The following is an 18,854-nucleotide window of genomic DNA, read 5'->3' on the forward strand; positions in this document are numbered from 1 at the left end:
GTTGTATCCCCAACTGTAAAAAAAAGTTACTGTCCAAGGTCCAATTTGCTGCAGGACTGTGGCTCATGCTGCACAAAAAAATAACAAACTGTTCTTGTTTCTGACTTCCAACCCTCTGAAAGTATTCTTCGAGTATTTTCTGTGCTGCAAGTTTTTGACTTAAAAAGGCAGGGTCCATCCTGGACTGGTTGACAGACAATAATAGGACACAGACAGTTTGGACAAACAACCATTCACAATCAACGTTCACAACAAAGGACAATTTAGTTTCTAACCTTCCATGCATGTTTTTGGGAATGTGAAATGAACACCGCACAGCAAGGCCGAAGCCCAGACTCAAACCCATAACTTCACCACTGAGGCAGATGTGCTAATCATGCACACACCGTGTCACCTCATATCATGTCACTTTTATGACTTTATTTCCATTTAGCTTCTTGTACTGTTTCCAAGCAACTGACATTCAAGTTTGCTGTAACTATCTGATCTTTATATAAGAGCATAGACCACATGGTGCAATCTGATGTAGTCCTTTATGGAAAAAGGGAAAAAAGGTGAAGTGAGTTTCACATTTTTCCAAATGGACTGTAATTACATTATAACAATGAAAAAGCCTGAAGCTCTTTCGTTGCATGGAAATCCTACTATAGACAGCCACTACCTCAGACTGATCATATCAGCCTAATGTAGGGCATTTGCAAACAAACGCACGTGCAATCATCAGCACCAAAAATAGATCTGTTTTTTGCAGATTGCGTCACCTGAAAACAACACTTCCTAAGATAGCAACTGTCTGCAAGGTTAATTAAAATGTAAACTAATGCACTAGTGTTCCCGATATCCTGTTTGTTGTTTCTGTTTTACAGCAGATTCCTTACTGTGAAAACCAGGTCATGTCTTGAAATCTGACATTATAATCCCATCTGGTGGTTCTCCTATCATTATCATTTTGTGCAATCAATATTGGTATTCAAAATAAAGCTACATTGAAAGGCAACCGATAAAAGTGAAATAACTAAAACTAGTCACCAAGGCTGTTATGGTATTTTTGAAATTTTATTCAGAATGAGTTAAGGTGTGAGTCCTGTTGGGATTTTTGCATTTAAAAAAAATCACCAGTCAGTTTACAAAGCCTACAACAAAGCTTCTTGATCAACTTCACAGCAGGTAAATCATAATCTCTGTACCCCATGAACGTGGCCGCAAGCTTTGGTTTTGTGTATGTAAGCAATTGACAGATGCAAAATGGAACCATAGGTTTGGTTTGCGATATTGTGAAGTGATGAATTCAATCTGAAATGCGGATGAACATTTTGGATGCACTTTAAGTGCCTGGCACAGCCTCACTCTTGGAAGTTAAGACAAGTTCATATTTATGATCATGTTGATGATGCTGTCATGTGGCCAGTTTAGTGCAGTTTATCAGGGTTGGGAAGTTTTTCGAGTGTAGGCTCCATCCCCCAGATCTCACGGGCGTACTGGGCAATGGTGCGGTCACTCGAGAACTTGCCACATCCAGCAATGTTGTAGATCACCTTCTTGGTCCATTCCTTGGGGTTCTGGATTGAAGATTATAATATGAGCAGTGATTATCAAGATGACTACCAGTAGTTGGTGATGATTTGAAAGAAACATTTTCTTTACAGTTATGACATATTGCCTTGTACAGACCTTATAAAGCGCATTAACTTTCTCCTGGCATTTAATATAGTCCTCATAATCAGCGAAGACTTTAAATCTGTCCAGAAAAAGCACAAATAACTCTGTGATGGAATATTCTGCAGTTACATGATTTAGTTTCTGTAGGAATTGTACCAACATGCAAGTTTGAAGTTATATTGTACATGTTTATATTTTAAATGTTTGTCTGATGTTTTTATTGATATGACTTGTTTTTTACCTGTCGTGGTGCATCAGCATGTTAACGATTTCTTTGAACAGGTCAGGCTGCTTTGGGCTGAAGAAGCCTCCGGCAATCTGGTCAATGGCTTGTTTCAGTTCAGGCAGGCGATTGTAGTACTCGTGAGCATGGTATCTACAGGCAGAGTCACAGAAATATAATATACCTTGACAAAACACTAAGTATATTACCATAGCAACCAGTTCTTTAAAGACTTGTGAACGCTTCTACAGTCATGTAGCCCAGGTCAGAAAGGCCACTGTTTATAAAATATCCCCTTGAGAGATGGTACAGTGAAGCTCTACTGTTTATCAAGGCTATAGTACTTGTTATTAGTACATGTGATCATGATATGCAGTGAGCTCATATTGTTTTCTTTCGTCCAAATAAGCGTTTGAAGATGTTCATTGTACTGTTGAAAAAAAAAAAAAAATGTTAGACGATTTCCATTTTCCAATATAAGTAGGGGCTTTGTCAAGAACTGCCTATCTTGAGAATCATGAACTTTTAAACTCACCATATTTTACACGGATCTGATATTGAATTTTATTGCATTGTCTGGGTATAGTTATTGTACTGCTCATTGTTATTATATGATTTTTCTAATTTGGTGAGATAGGAGTTGATGCATTACCCTTTCTTGTCCATTTCATCAACATCTTCCACCCTCATGCCAAAGATGAAGAGATTGTCCTCGCCCGCCTCCTCAGCCATTTCCACATTGGCTCCATCCATGGTTCCAATGGTCAGAGCGCCGTTCAGCATGAACTTCATGTTGCCAGTGCCGGAGGCCTCAGTGCCAGCTGTGGAGATCTGCTCGGACAGGTCAGAAGCTGGGATGGCTGAAAGGTGATAGAGGTAAATGCTCATTGACTTTAAGATACAGGGCTGTCAAAGTCATTCAATTTCAAGTGCCACATACTGCCTATCTTGTCAGGTGGGCTGGAACAGTAACATCTTAACACATTTGAAACAAGTAATAAGTGGGTGGCTGTGGCTCAGTGTGTACTGGAGAGCAACTCATGCAGTAAACCGTCAGGTCCCTGGTTGGAATCCCGTTTATAACTGTCTGCATGTCGAAGTGTCCTTGGGCACAATCCTCAACCCTAATTTGCTCCAAGTGGGCCTGGCAGCGCCCTCCATGGCAGCTGTCGCCCCAATGGTGTATGAATGTGTGTGTCTGAATGGGTGGATGTAAGGCTTTGGAAAGCGCTTTGGGCGCTCTGATGGTGTAGATACAGCGTTATATAAGTGCGGCCCATTTACGATTCAGCAAGTTGGTGTTTTAAATGCAAAGACATAGAAGCACATTAGATTTTTTTTTTTTTTTTACATTTTAAAAAGAAATATACTTTTACAAATCATTCTGAACAACCTCAGATTTCTTCAGAAAAAATTGCAGTTTGCTGATCTCTGTGTATAAAGCAGAAAATTTTAATTCACCTCCTCCCGCCAACACCATGTCAGAAATTTATTTTTTCACTGTCAAACTCATCGTACTGGCCAGATTGACTCTATTAAAGGGCCAGTTTGGGCCCATGAGGCATATTTTTGAAACGCCTCCCTGTAACCATGGATTTACCTCTGCTGTGGGCAAAAGAAAGAACAAGATGAATAAGAAAAGCAGATGGAGAGTCCAGGTTGCGAGAAATACCTTTCTCGGCAAGCGTGACTCTATAGTTCTCCAAAAAGATGACTTTGAGCCTGTCTCCCACCACGGGATCATTGTTGACCACTTCGCCAATAGCTGTGATCAGACGAATAATCATCTTGGCAGTGTGGTAGCCGGGGGCAGCCTGCAACAAATCACATCACGCGAGCTGCAAACAAATCCCACTGACAATAGTTTAATTTACTACAAAGATGATGGCATGTTGTTCTTTAGACAAAAACTTGTAGTGAGGGAATCAAAAACAGCTCTGCTGGCCACAGCCAGGTAGTGCTCTCTAGTTTAGTTCCATTAGTTCAAATGACTATGTGTAAATTCTTAACATTTGGAGTGAAACAGTTTTGTTCAAAGTTTAAGAGGCATACCTTTCCACCAATCATAATGGTTCTTGGAGTCCACTGCTTGTTGGGCTCTTTCTTGATGCCTGGCAGCAATATGAGGACATTTAAGGACTGAGGTGTGCCTTTTTAATAAATGTCGCTGTGTGAATTAAAATGGATGTTGAATGCTTACGGTTGTAATAGGTGATGATGTGCAGACAGTTGAGTAGCTGCCTCTTGTACTCGTGGATTCTCTTGACTTGAACGTCAAACATGGAGCTTGGATTGATCTTAACCTTATAGTGCTCTTCCAAGTGCACGGAAAACTTCAACTTGTTTTCCTGGGGAAAAAAAAAAAAGGTTTTAACCTTTCAGGTGGTATAGTAGAGTATTTCCTCTCCAAAGCTTTATAGTTTCAAATTGAACAAAACAATTCTGTAACAAAAGTATCAAGAAAAGCTGAATCCTCTTAATGACAGACAAGCCTACTGATGCAGAGCCTGGAAAAATCATGTAATAGAGGTTTGCATATTAAGCCTAGAGGAACAAACAGTGGTGCAGACTCAAAGATCAAAAAGATGAACTTGACTTCACCTGCTTCACTTTGGCAACATCACGGATGAAAGCGTCGTCGTTCACAAACTTGCGCAGACGCTGCAGCTGGTCGAGGTCACGGATGAAGTCCTCTCCGATTCTCTTGATTAGACGAGAATGGAGAATGAGTGATAGTTCCTTGCACACAAAGCACTGTGGGATATCTGCTTGTGGCATGTGTGTTTAAAAACACAGCTAACCTCGGCGATGACCTCAGCCAGACCGGGGTTACACATCACCAGCCAACGGCGAGGGGTGATGCCGTTTGTCTTGTTCTGGAACTTCTGTGGCTCCATTTCATAGAAGTCCTTGAAGCTGCGGCCCAGACATAAATCAGGACACACAATTAATAAAGAGGCCCACTGCTGAAGGTGCACGGGCTGTGACGGTCGGAGTGAACGTACACAGTGGCTTTGAGGATGTCCGAGTGGATCTGGGCCACGCCATTGACTGCGTGTGACCCAACGATGCACAAGTGGGCCATGTTGATTCTCTTCTGTCCTCCTTCTTCAATGAGGGACATACGGCTCAGACGATCAACATCGCCAGGGAACTTTGCAGCAACATTCTGTCAAAAGCAAGCACATTCGACGCACATGAATTAACTTTCTGATAGTTTCATCCTTCATTTTGCTTTGGTAAACAACTGAATCTCTCGCCATGCCCCAACATTACTTGAAGATGTTGTGTAAGGCACACATAAGAATGAAAGCAAATTTCATTTCACTTTTCACCTTTAATTCATGGTATGGCATATAGGTCCCCAGGCGACTCTGTGCACCTCAGCAGTGAAACTGAACTGACAGAGCGGTCGAATGTGTGCTGGAGACAGGGGCAGGTCTCAAACCTTGTTATTTCCTCCTGAAATTGTGTGTCTGAAAAATTTTGTCTTCGAGCCATGATCTTTGGAATATTTGTGGCTGATGGAAAATGGGCACCGTGTTTAGTTTGGTGGCTGCAGGGGGCGAAAGAATCAGTCGCATTCACTTCATTCACTGGAGTGAATAAACCAAGGACCTGTCATTAGTCCCCCAAAGGGCCTAAACCGGGAAATCAAGCCATGTGAAACAGAGACGGGAACTGGTTCTTAAGTTTGCATTCTCATTTCTGAAAACATAGAACCTCAGGCCTGCTTGATTTGGTTGTGAATTTGACATAATCCCCTGTATTGTTAGTAAAGCAGAACTACAACATACAACTAATTGCTTTCTTTTAATTACAGTCCTGTATTTTATTATTATTATTATTGTTATTATTATTGGATACATTGCTAGTCACGGTCAGGCGTACTTTGGATATGGAATGTATGCACACCCCATCCTCCCGAAATGCAGTTTTTAATGTTCTTGGAAAATCAAAAGCCTTTGTCCTTCTGAAACAGATCAGTCAGGAAGCTAATCAGCTGCAATGCTTTATACCTCAGCCATATTTTGTGAGCAGGGGTTCCAAGGATGCATACAATATGTGGAGAGCTTGACAAATTGCAGCATCTTGCAATAAGCAGTACTGACCTCCAGGTGGCGACGATTGATTTCATAGACAATTTCCAAGTGGCGGGGCAATAGATGGGCAAACAGATCCACTGGCCATCGTTCCAGAGCCTCCGGGAGAACTGTGTGATTGGTGTAAGCACAGGTTCGCACGCAGACATCCCAGGCCTACGCATAAGGAAATATTTGGCTCATTTTGTGTTTAGAAAATCACTATATAAGACTTTTTTTTTTTTTTTTTTTTTTTTAGGTTGTTATTGAACAAAATATCTCAACTCACCTTATCCCACGGAAGTTTCTCTTCATCAACCAGAACCCTCATCAACTCAGGAATAGCCATAGCTGGGTGAGTGTCATTCAACTGGATGGCAACCTGAATGTATAAAACGTTGTTTACTGTCATTAGCCAGTTCGAGAAAATGTTCATGGAGTCCTCAGTGGCGCTCCACTATTCTGATACGATAACAACCCTGCAACAATGCATTAAACACACACTGGCTGAGGCAATTTCAAGCAAGGCACAGAAACATCAGGATGGGTTGTTTTAATTTGACAGAAACGATTTAGTTATGTTTTTTTCTCCCTCCGTTCACCTTGTCAGGCAGTTTGCTGAAATCTGTGCGAGCAATCTCCCTGGAGCCAAACTTGGAGACCTTGAAACGGCGAATGATGTCTTGCAGGGTGGCAGACACCACAAAGTATTCCTGCTTCAGACGCAGCTCCTTGCCCTCGAAGAACTGGGAAAAGACACACGAGTATGTTTTTGTCCACAGAAACGTCATTACAAAGTAGAATGCTATCATTTATCACTCTCTTATGGCTTTGTATTTTTACTGAACATCTGCCTGCATTGTGCAAATATGCACTTCCATACCTACAGATATTAGCCAGGCCATTTATTAACTACAGTGTGTTCAAAGCTGTACTGTGTAATGAATGCAGTATATATGCTTTAGCTTAAGAGGGTAGAACCCAGCATTCATGGTTTCATGTTGTGACTTTAGTTTGGCAATATTACTGTCATTTTTTTTTTTTTTGATAACATTTTTCCAATGTATTTGTCCCTTTATGTGATGGTCTACACATTGATCAGATTAACAGTTTCAGAAAATCATAAATTGCAGATTATTGAGTGAACTATCAGTTTAGTGGAATGAATATGCAGTTAAAAACAGGTTTTAGTTAACATATAGTCAACTTCCGCACTTGTATTTTGTTTAAGCACACAATAACTTCAGTTAATGCTAGGGCGACTCAATATTTGGGTGTTGAACTAACAATATGCTTCTATGAAATTGGGTGACAATATTTTTGAGTGGACTCAAAGACAACATCGATAAATAAACTATACAAAGTGCATGGCTTTGCAATTTACAAAAAGAAATTAATTGTTCCCACATTTAATAAAAAAAAAATTAGATAAAAGCCAATTTTATCACAGTGGACTCCCTCAGTTTCATCACTACATTCTTGCAGATAGAAATAAGCAGCACAACCCAACATCAGTGCGTGCTGGCTAAAATTAAATTCTTCAGTGCCTAAATATTGGGTCAATCACTTTCTGACCGCACTTGGACAGGCATAAATTACCATGACACGATTTATACCAAAAGCTTAAGGGTTATCAAGCAAATCCTCCATCTGGAGCCTGTAGGGAGTCAACGCATGGTGGTCAGGTTTCATGTCAGATTTAAAAGGCAGCTGAAGACGAAGACCCTCAGGTCCTTGAGGTCCAGATTATGGAAATTAATCTTTTAACATTCAGATATGTACCTGAACAGGAGCAATGCCGCATGTCGGCTGTATAATTTTGCAGATAAAAAAAAAAAGCTAATTAGTCTTCCTTTCTTACGTTGTCATTTGGATACAGCACACGGGAAATGTTCTCAGCCAGGTTACGGTCCAGCACAGCCTGAATGTAGCCACCAACGTTGACTATTAAAAAAAAAAAAAAAAAAAAAAAAAAAAAGAGGGAATTTGCAAAACCTTTCAAGCTCGTTATTATGGTACTTTGCAAAAACTATCCAGAGGACACATACAGTCTTTAAGGTTGAATTCGCATGGCGCCTTTGCAGACCACAGCCTCATGGTGTTGACTACGTTGTTTCTGTAGCCAGGGACTGGGGTGTCATATGGCAGGGCTAAAACAACCTGCCATCACATCACAGGAAGAGAGAGACCTTTTAGATTCTTAGATTGGTCTCCTGATGTCTCTATAAATAAGTCTTTGTTGTTTTGTTTTTTTTCCCCCACCTGAGTGTCAACCCATCTGACACCATCGGGGTGATGCTCGGTCCTCCCGTAGAAGTGCACAGGGCGCATGTACTCGGGACGTGCTTTCTCCCAGGCGTTGCCATAGCGCAGCCAGTCATCAGCCTCTTCAACCTTGATAATGACATTGGGAGAGGAAAAACACTCATTAGGTGAGTACGTTCTAAGATGAGTCAGACCCAGAAAATGACAAGGACAATCAAGATAATGATAATACATAATTATGGATATTATTCACTTTATCCCATTAGGTTCCCCAAACCCACATTTGTCCTGAAAAAAGACACAAGAATATATGTTGGGTTTTTTTGGTTTTTTTTGCAAAGAAAAGAGGCTAACCTGCCAGCCGTTCATTATTTTCTGATTGAAGATACCGAATTCATAGCGGATGCCGTAGCCATAGGCTGCCAGGCCGAGGGACGCCATTGAGTCCAGGAAACAGGCTGGAAGCCAACACAAAGCAGATTCAAAAGAAAAAAAGATGATTCTTCCACAAGATGTACAAATTCAAGTTAGTGAATGGGTGTAAAAATGATTTGAATAAATCAAATATGTGAGAGTGATAAAAAGCCCACCGGCGAGACGGCCAAGTCCGCCATTTCCCAAACCAGCATCTTCCTCCATATCCTCAAGTTCCTCCATATCCAGACCCAACTGAAGATTTCAGAGAATTACACAGAGAAAATTAGAAAACTAATTTAAAATATAGAAGGTGATTGAAAAGGAAGATAAAGTCGCTTCATTTTACCTGGTACGTGGCTTCATCACAGGCATTTTCCAGTGCAAGGTTCACCATGGTGTTCTGGAGGGTGCGGCCCATGTAGAACTCCAGAGAGATGTAGTACACACGCTTTGGGGGGGAAAAAAAAGGGTGTACACTGTACCTTTATCAATGCTTATAAAGCTTTTGACACTAAATAGAACCTAAAAAATACTTAGCTCTCCAACTATGACTCACGACAATACTTAAATACAGTTGTGTAGTAGGCCCAACTGTTCATCCAAGACAGAAGTCAAACTGTATATAAACAATGCATATGGATATCCCTATTAATATTATCTTAGGACGATGTAACTTTTTTTTCAACAGTTTTAACTAAAGATGTGCTGAATTAAATAGTACTATTAGTATTAGCATTTATGATTAAATTCAAATGTATTGACATAAAATTGTACTTAAACATGTCGAAATGCAAATGTCTCAGACGAAAAATTTAAATACAGCAGAACACTGTTTTGCATACCACTCTTATACTGGTGTAGTGTAGTTTGAAGTACTGTATTTCCCAAATAATTCATTGTGATCCCACTATACGCGTGAGGAACCTTCCACTTGGGTCTGCACTGAGAGTTTAACTTTTGCCATTTAGGTGTTCCCCCCCCGAAATTGAGAAGGATGATATACACTGAAGAGTGAAAACAGAAGGAAAGGGGACTAGGGGACAAATTACATTCTGTATTACATAACGGCAACATTTTGATTTGGCAAAAATAGCTCCTGTGGAGGTCCTTGTAAAGGTCAGCCTGAGAGTGATCGTCTTTCCTTATGGAGTTCAACTCAGGAGTGAGAGGAGGAGTAGTTCACCTAGTTGTGTATAATAAAATTAAATATTCATGCCAGAGGCTTGTGAGAGCCAGGGTTGTGTTATTTGATCGCATTTGTCACACATATTAACTGACTTTGAATTTGTCTTATTTCTTCAGTTATTGTTAGTCTAATTGTCATAGTTATCTTTCTTTTGCAGATGCTTATAAATATCATCAATAAATCAAATGGCTGTCACGGTTGTTTTGTAGTACATGAGCTTGCAGCTCTGTTCAAGCAATTCACCTTTGACCTTCCAGTCTATCTGTGAACAAGGTTGAGACGGTCAGGAGGGTCGGGTGGTTCAGTGTGAGATTGCATCCCAGCGATGCTGGATTAAACCTTTTCTAAAAATGTATTCCAGTCTTAAAGTAAATGTCACCCTGCTTGGGTGAACACAAAAGGCACTTAAGTGACAGAACAATGACTCTCTTGGATGTTACAAAGGGGAAAAAAAATCCTTTATTCTGCAGAGTGATACATTAAACGGCAAAGAACAATTTTCCCTTCTTGTAAATGTAATTGATACTGCTTTCACTGGGCCTCCAAACCACGATTTGCAATTATGTATTTGTCAGCTTAGTATTATAAGTACAGGTTCTCCCTATAGGTGCATGCCATGCATCTACACGGCAGTGTAGATATGAAATCCAGTGCCCTTGGAGGCATGTGCTCATGTGCGACTAGCAGAGGCTGTGTGCTTTATGGTGAGGCGGAAAAGGAGCAGAAGGTCACGGAGAGGTTTAATGTTTCAGCGCACCGTAAGAATGGAAGCTTAGCAGACTGCTAAGAAGCCCTTGTGAAGTTTAAATGTCATGCCCTGGCATTAGATTGTACCCAGGCTGCTTCTATACAGCTGAGGAATGAGAAGCCCTTCGCTTATATGCAATAATACATAGCTGACGTTGAACAGGAGGATTTAAGTGAGGTTTTTTTTTTTTTTTTTTTTTTTTTTAATTGGTATATCACACTTTGAATCTCAGTATTCTGCTCCTGATATGACTTGAACTTACTTTGGGATCTTTCTCATAGTAGTGCTGCTGGGTTCTGATCCACCTGCCGATCAAGTGGTCCCGGACAGTGTGGGCAAGAGCAAAGTAGTAATCCCTTTTTGTCGCCACATTTCTGTCTTTGGCCAGGGTGAAGTGGAGGTGCCTGTTGAAATTCTGCTTCAGCTCGGTGACATTATCAACACCGGCCAGGCCTCGCACCGAGATCTGCTTCCTCCTGTCATGGTCAGACAAGGGTTTGGACATGGCGGCTCAGGGTTTGCTAGCTGAGACCTCTGGGAGAACGTTTCACGTTAAGCAAGCGCCACCAGGCCCAGACACACAGTAAGAGAGGCAGCACTGTGTGGGGTCGGGTTCATCTTTTTAAAGCCGCTACTATTAATATTACAAAGTGGGTGGAGCTATTGTGGAGATTTGGTGAAGGGTGGAGCATATGCTCAGTAACTTAAGTCATACTCTAGGTCTCATCAACAGACGGATTTTTGATAATAATAGATTAATCAGAACTCATCATTGACTCATCAAATTTATCCTCAATTAGTCATCGCAGAGATTTGATTAAAGAATCTTTTGAGGTGAAAAACAAAGTGTGCTGAAAAGTAAAAAAAAAAAAAAAAAACACTGATTCAAATTCTTACATACGCTAGTGCATGTCCATAAATATTGCACATAGTGTGAGATAAGTGGTCGTTAAACTTTCAAGGCGTGCGATTAAAAAAAGGCATAAAATTAAATGCAACATAATTCAGAATCGAGTTAGGAGGAAGTAAAAAATGGTTACTGTTGTTTACCGCGCATTTGTGAAAAGGAAAAGCATTGTTTCTGCAAAGAAAAACGAGTTTTTGCTGTCACACTCACTCTGCGTGATGGGAACTTAGATAGTAATGATACCAGAATATAATTTATTTCCAGTTCTGCTGTTCATTAGGCACATTGTTACCTCCTGAGCTTGGGTAAACTTTTCAGAGGTGTTCCAGTGGGAAGCCATGTTGGTGATGAGGACGTCTGGCAGCTGTAGCGGCTAACTCACTTTCCCCCTCTTCCTTGGCAGGATTGTCTAAGTTAGCAGATGGTATATTAAATCCCAACCAACGTATTTTTTTTTTTTTTTTGCTCAAGCAAAGTGCAGCAAACGCTCGCCAATTATCATATTGATAGGTGATGCTATATTAGCTAATTGCTGGACGGAGTTGGAGCCATCTGCATTGCAGACAAACATTACACACTCGGTCATGACTGACCATGTTAATCATTGTCTAGCGTCTCAACAGGACTTGAACAAGTCCTTGTGAAGCGGTGATTCAGGGTCTGTGTGTAGATCACATTTATTCAACAGCCCACAGCCATATCAGACTCCAAATCATCTGCAGCAGAGCTACCAGAGCCCACTCTATTTTGAGTTATTGCACTTACGAGCCAAACTATCGTAAAGTCTTGACCTTCTATAAATAGTAACTCTGACCCAGTCCCAAAGGCCATGATATTTGAAAGGCATATCTCGTTAATGTCAGCTAGAGCCAGCAGACAACACCCGTGTATTGCAAGCGCTGTGTCGGAAGACGCCGTTGTCAGCGGGCTGCGAGGCGGCTCTGAAATTGGTTTAGCCTGTTATTTTAGTGTCAACATGGAATGGATTTCATGGCGCTTTCATTACAAGTTGACAGTAAAAGTACAGGGGGTAAAATTAACACGGCTTTCCAAGCATTTGCACACTGGACAACGTATAAGACTGACAAAGAGGGATGTTGTTGCCAACTGTCACAGCACAGAAAAAAAAGAACTCTGAATTAAATCACAAATGGTTTCTCATAGCAAAGGCTGTCAAGATATTTTATGTGGTTTAATAATCCCCTCCACACTGTGTTACATTAACTTCTCTGCATACCCAATGACCCCTGCAAGAGAGGAACCATCACATAACAGATGACAGAGATTGAAGCTGGCGTGTCCCTGATTTGTCCATTATGATGAGCAAATTATGTTCCTACATGTCAACTGGCTGTTCTGTCAAATAGTGCATCAAACATTTATAGACCACACTCTTGTTTCCGGACTGATCGACATCCGTATACATGCTGTGCGTTTATAAAGCAAAACGTTTTGCTCTACAAATTGTTCAAATTGAGCCATTTAATGAGAACGCCACCAATCCATCAACACATTCATCTCGCTGTTGGATTTTGACTTTGTACATTGTTAAACCAGCGACTCTTGTCGTTAATAAAGGTTATAATTAGCTAACGTTAATCAAAGTTAGGCGGCACGGTGGGTGGCTGGTTAAAGCATCGGCCTCACAGTTCTGATGACCGGAGTTCAATCCCGGCCCCGCCTGCGTGGGTTTTCTCCGGGCACTCCAGTTTCCTCTCACATCCCCAGAACATGTTTTCATTACTTTGAAAACTCGAAATCGCCCCTACGTGTGGATGTCAGTCCGAATGGTTGTTTGTTTCTATGTGCCCTGCGAGTGGCTGGCAAACCAGTTCAGCGTGTACCACCCCTCCTGCCAAAAGATAGGCGGGATAGGCTCCAGCACTCCTGTGACCCTCGTGAGGATGAGCAGCTCAGAAAAGGAATGGATGGATATTTACAGTTATTAGCTCCGCCACACGACTAATTGTCTCCACTGCATTATGATAACTACGGTGTTCATATTTCTGTAGGGGGGAAAAAAATACAAATAAAAAATAAAAGCTAAATACCACTTCTCATTTGGTAATTAACGACTTTGGATGAAAATCACTGATATGCTGTTGCTCTTATGGGATAAGTGACTTTTTAATGAACCACATACTGATGTTTAGCACATTATTTTTAGAAAAACAAATGAATACGTTACTGACATTAACTACACAAGGAATCCTAATTAGGAATTTTAATGTTCATATGACGTGAGACTCTTTACTATTTGCAACCCCAAAAAAATTGATTGATCTGTGAATGGGTTTATCCTGGGACTTAATACTGATATTCTGTAAACAGATCAAGCACTAATATTCTGTAAACAGATCAAAGATTAGGGAAAACCAATCCGTGCTGCCCAGCGCAGCGCAAGGCAACCCCACGGCCTGAAATGAATCAACAGCTTTCTCAACCAGATTCCGTGAAAAGCTCTCTGCTCCCACGTATCATAAATGTATCTGAAAGCTGTCTCACACAATAACATGTTACATCTGCAGAGGCGTGCTCAGCCTACGTTTCAAATATTTACTTCACTAGAAGAATTCAGCTTCTCATTGCCATCTTTTTCAAATCACTTTTCAATAACTTGCATTAAGCAGGTAAGTGCCAGTTTTTTCTCCCTTACAAAAACAAATTGACTCTCATCAGAATGGTTTGTAGCTGTCAACATGTAAGGTTTCTCTAGAAGTACTTATTTCAATACCAGTAATTCAGTAGCTGATGGACCGATACAACTTGGGCGAAATGTCTCTCTGCCAACAAGTTTTATTTGCATTGGGTAAAAAAGACGAGACACCCATGTTCAGTGTTGTGTGTGTGTGTGTGTGTGTGTGTGTGTGTTGTGTGTTGGGTGGGCCAAAAATAATAATGTCTATTATTTTGTTTTATACATGTATTTTATTTTGTACATGTTATTAATTTCTTAGCCATTCCCCTTCAAACACTATGTGCCACAATTGGAAGGTATTGATTCTGTCCAATTGAACCAGCGTTGAAATCTTTGGCCAAAATTCAGATGCTATGTTTGGTGCAACCACAAGGCTGCTCATCACCAAAACAAAACCAGACCCGTAGAGAAGCATGGTGGGTGCAGCATCATGCTTTGGGCTATTCCAAAAGGTGGAGAGAATTATGAACAATTCAAAATAATGCAAAAACATCAGGCTTCATTAGCAGTAATTTTCCCTTTTGCTGTTGTAATTTTGCATGACAAATAGAACCTGGACTAACTAGACTCTCATTCCTGTTGTTTCCTAGCACAAAGTTTCAATGTTTAGGTTTGAAATTCAACCGGTTAAGTCACGTCAAGTGATTTAATTGTGTTGCCTGTCCTGTGATCAGCACTAAAGAAACACTGTCACCTGGTGGTAAATCTGCAGTTTCCTGGAGTAGCGACATAAGAGCAAGCAATGGCTAGATACATCGACACTTAAGTGGGAGTTTCATTTTCATGAGTTTCAGTTTGAGATCAGGCCACCACCTGGACAATTTTTAATCACAATGATGAATCCACCACATAATAATGTGTGTGTGTGTGTGTCTGTGTCTGTGGAGAAATGTTCACTGCTGTCAATCCTTTGTTAAACATTGGTGTTTACTCTTCCCTTCAGTCACTATGATCATTATATTCACATTTTCCCCATCTGTATTCTATTTGTGCATTTTTGGCTCCAGGATGTTTGTTTATAAGAGCAAAGCTTAGAAGTGACTGCCAGTGAACATGAATTAACAAGGACCGTTTCTGTTGTTTTAACTTGATCCTGCCCGTTTTTGTTTGAATGTAAATGAACGCTGAGCGTTAAACTACCTTGGCTTTGGTGGGACTTTACAGTTCACGTTTTATTTAGGGACAAGCATTAAAAGAAACCCATATCCATTCTGGATAAAATGTTTTTTTTTTCCCCATTATAATGGTAATTACAATAGTAATTTCCATTATAACAACAATAAGGTGCAATAGAAATCAATAAAATGCAATGAAGTGCTGATTCTTGTTATGAAATTGGCACACGGCAGCAAGCGAAACGGCCGAGTGACTGACAGTCTGTCCTGCAGATTTATCAATGTACTCATTTTTATCTGCTACAGAACATCATCGTGTTCACTGTCCACTAGTCTGTACCACAGTATGGAAATATTTACTAGTCGAAAAACCTGCTTAAAATGTTTTTGTTTTTTGTTTTTTTGCTCCGATTTGATTTCAGGCACAACTTGTTTTGGAAGCCAACTCGTACCTGCATTATTTGCACCAGGGAGTAAAATCCATCGCACTGACGTGGCTTTAAGACTTAGCGACTAAGACGGGTGTCAAACTGATTTTTGTCGTGGGCCACATTGTAGTTACGGCTACACTCAAGAGTGCCGTTATGGCTGTGACACCACATAAAATAACTAATTAGCTCATCGTATTGTTACATGTACAAAACAAATACAGTAGATGGGTAAGTACAGTAGTTTTGAAATAAAAAATCAAGAGTAATCGTTTAACTTCTTGTTTATTGTTACTGTAAAAAGGGGAAATGTTTTTGCAATAATTCAACAATCTTTACATATGACAGTTTTGGTACAGATTATAGCAAGAACCCTGGAAATTGACTTATGATTTGCTTTGGTGGGCCACATAAAATGATGTGGCCAGGCCGGTTCTGGTCCCCAGGCTTTGAGTTTGACTCGTGGTCTGACAGCACAAATACATCAAATTCCACAAAGATCAATGGCAGCAATCAAAATTCATGACATGAATTTATAATGCTCATATTTCCACAATGTCTTTCTTTCTTTACCAGCACAAAACTAAGTGGTAGCAGGGGAATGTAACTTTCTTTGCTTTTATGGGTCCAAGAAAGCTCGCATCCCAAAGGGAGGCAAAACAGGATAACTGTCGATTGACTGAGCACAATCATAATTATGTGCACAGAAGTAAAACACAGTCTTGCATTATCTGTAGTTTTTGCTGAGGGTTAAGTGCGTGATAGTTCTGCCTGGGCAGTTTCATTTAAAATATATCTGATGTTGTGAAAGGGTGCAATGTCGGGCAAGGTGGAGCTTAGATTTGAAATACTGCCCGTGCTCATTACGACTTTGACAATACCGTCGGATGCGTTGCATGAGTGGAGAATTTTTCTGGGGTGTGCGACTTTGGCAAATGCGCGGCCGATGTGAAGTTCTTCACATTAGTCGACTTGGAAAATTTGAATCGCAAAGTTTTCTCATGTCTTGACTATCAGGCTGATGCTAATACATTCTCTCGGCCGTCATGAACATAATATTGATGGACGACCAAAAACTACTCTTTCATTCCGCAAATGATAAAATGTCCAACATTAAATGTAACATTTGCTAAGCCGTAAGTACCAGTGAAATATTTCCACATAAACATTGGATGTCGTCTGCGTGCTTAATGCTTTTGAACTTTTCAACCTGCCACACGTTTGTGACGATTTTAATCAAGCGCAAACCTCTTTGACAGTTTAATCTATTTTGAAGCTGGAGAATGTGATCATTTTCCAAATTTTCTGAGAATCTCTAAATGGGGGTGAAGAGACCTGCACAAATTGTGCACTGCGAAATAATATTAATAATAAGACTGAACATAAAAATACACAAAACACTCAATGTTGGTTTAATTGCGTAACAGAAGTCCTCTATATTATTATGGATAATCACAAAGTCTATATTTTTCAAAGTCTGCATTTTCAGATCCGACAGCAAAAGTATTCTCCCCATTTACGCACTCAGGCTGAATTGTTTTTTTTTTTTTTTTTTCAAGAAAAAAAAAAGAAAAATACATTTGAGCACATTCATAATTCATACGTCATCCTCAAATGCGAGATAGCTTTGACTTTATTTCTCGCAGGGAAAACTCCTGCCCTTAAAAGCACACCTCTGAAGGCTTTTGGGGGTTTTGCTGTCACTTAAAAGGTAAAATATTCTCCAACAAAAATATCGCAATCTGTGGGACGCTAACACTGGAAAGTTCTTTTATTGTGTTCTTGTGCCCTTGCATCATTTCCACCCCTTCATCTACTTGTGTTCTTTTCGTACTGTATTTAGTTATAGTCTGGGATTTTCTGTATAAACCTGATGCAGTATGACTGGATGCATCTTCTCATGCACGGCAGTTAGGAAACGCTTACTACTTATCCCTGATGGGGATGAATAGGACTTAACGGAGCATTTCCAGTTGCAGACTTCATAATTACTTTTGAAGTGGCTTCCTTCCAAGTACACATTAACTTGTGCAACCTTGTATCTGGAGGCATCTGCATCTGAACTCACTGGACACCCCATTTGGTACCCCTAAATAATGTCATAAGAGCCTACGCGAGCTCAGATTTCCAAGTCCTGCCTTGATCAAAAAAATAAAGAGAGCACTCAAATCAGAGGCCTTACGGCTTTTGCCACTTGTGAAATCAATCGCGAACAGCTGCAAGGGTAGCTAAGAGGATGGACCATTTTATCAATGTTCACTTTTTAATCTGGATCCAAGGCATGTCACATAATCCGACATAAACACAACGTACGTATAGCAATCCGATCTGATGGGATTTGACTGAGATGTGTCGGAACTTTTTCGATGGGATTATCCAAGTTCAAATTTAAATTGCTGCCAAGTGCGCAGTCTTTATCAACTGTGCGAGGTTACGTTGCAGAACCTGACTGCATACCACAGGGCTTCTTTCTCAGATATTTTTCCTGTAAACCATTTCTGCACTATTTAATAAATAATATCTCAGCGTATGGAGTTTGCGTGTTCTCCCCGGCGTTGCGTGGGTTATCTCCAGGTACCATAGCTTCCTCCCTCATTCCAAAAATCTGCAGGTCCGTTGAAGACTTCACTGGTGGCAAAGTTGTCCAAGTGCCAGATCCAGCCAGGCACATGGCTCACTATGCAGCAAATAAAAATATCCCTTTCATGTTTCTTCCTAATTTGGTTTCTTTATATTCTTGTGGCAGACCATCTGGACCAAAAATATCTGTAATACATTTAAACATAAATCTAAATTGTATATTGGACTGAAATATTTGCATGCCACAATTGTAACAGAGTTCTGATATTAACTTCATTTTTTTGGTTAATATCTGTAATAAGGAATGGACCTTTCCGACCTGTGAATCACCTGAACAATAATAGCCAATCAGATAGCTACATTGTCTTGACCCCTGTCTTGACATGCCCCTCTCGCCGTATTGCCCCACAAGCAATGCTGGTTGTCATTAGCGTGCGCTTGGAAAAGTTAATGTTACGAAGAAAATGGTCCTTAGATGCGCTCGGGAAGCGTGCAATTCTGATGAAAGATATCCTGCTGGGTTACAAGGGGCCCGGTTGATTCATT

The 18,854-nt window shown here is 40.4% G+C and overlaps 1 protein-coding gene and 1 long non-coding RNA gene across 7 annotated transcripts in view; one reads left to right on the plus strand and one right to left on the minus strand.

The window, feature by feature from the left end:
* Positions 1-11,104, plus strand: part of LOC133492318 (uncharacterized) — a 45,815-nt gene extending 34,711 nt beyond the window's left edge. For 2 of the 6 annotated variants that reach the window (XR_009792618.1, XR_009792614.1), the window contains 5 exons: positions 2,580-2,758; positions 6,224-6,319; positions 6,575-6,728; positions 8,232-8,396; positions 10,969-11,104. This is a non-coding gene — a long non-coding RNA (uncharacterized LOC133492318). Of the gene's footprint in view, positions 1-2,579; positions 2,759-6,000; positions 6,119-6,223; positions 6,320-6,574; positions 6,729-8,231; positions 8,397-10,968 lie in introns of all 6 variants that reach the window. The other 4 variants (XR_009792616.1, XR_009792617.1, XR_009792619.1 and 1 more) reach the window with 4 other exon arrangements.
* Positions 1,066-11,085, minus strand: pygma (phosphorylase, glycogen, muscle A). Its single transcript, XM_061804454.1, has 20 exons — positions 10,843-11,085; positions 8,993-9,094; positions 8,820-8,898; positions 8,584-8,687; positions 8,227-8,358; positions 8,013-8,124; positions 7,826-7,908; positions 6,567-6,710; positions 6,254-6,346; positions 5,995-6,141; positions 4,888-5,051; positions 4,684-4,798; positions 4,484-4,585; positions 4,083-4,230; positions 3,935-3,993; positions 3,555-3,696; positions 2,535-2,742; positions 1,901-2,035; positions 1,672-1,738; positions 1,066-1,559 (listed from the first exon to the last, which is right to left on the minus strand). Exons 1-20 carry the CDS (start codon positions 11,083-11,085, stop codon positions 1,410-1,412), a joined length of 2,529 nt encoding a protein of 842 aa, XP_061660438.1. The 3' UTR covers positions 1,066-1,409.
* Positions 11,105-18,854: the final 7,750 nt, after the last annotated feature.

This window comes from Syngnathoides biaculeatus, chromosome 18 (genome assembly GCF_019802595.1).
Source record: "Syngnathoides biaculeatus isolate LvHL_M chromosome 18, ASM1980259v1, whole genome shotgun sequence".
Classification (NCBI taxonomy): Eukaryota; Metazoa; Chordata; class Actinopteri; order Syngnathiformes; family Syngnathidae; genus Syngnathoides; species Syngnathoides biaculeatus.

Bases quoted from the DNA above. Each gene is read 5' to 3' on its own strand.
- pygma (XM_061804454.1), bottom strand. From the start codon at position 11,085: ATGTCCAAACCCTTGTCTGACCATGACAGGAGGAAGCAGATCTCGGTG. The intron at 9,095-10,842 runs GTAAGTTCAAGT...TCCCCCCCAAAG, and splicing joins ACTATGAGAAAGATCCCAAA to CGTGTGTACTACATCTCTCT. The intron at 8,359-8,583 runs GTTAGCCTCTTT...GTCATTATCAAG, and splicing joins AAATAATGAACGGCTGGCAG to GTTGAAGAGGCTGATGACTG.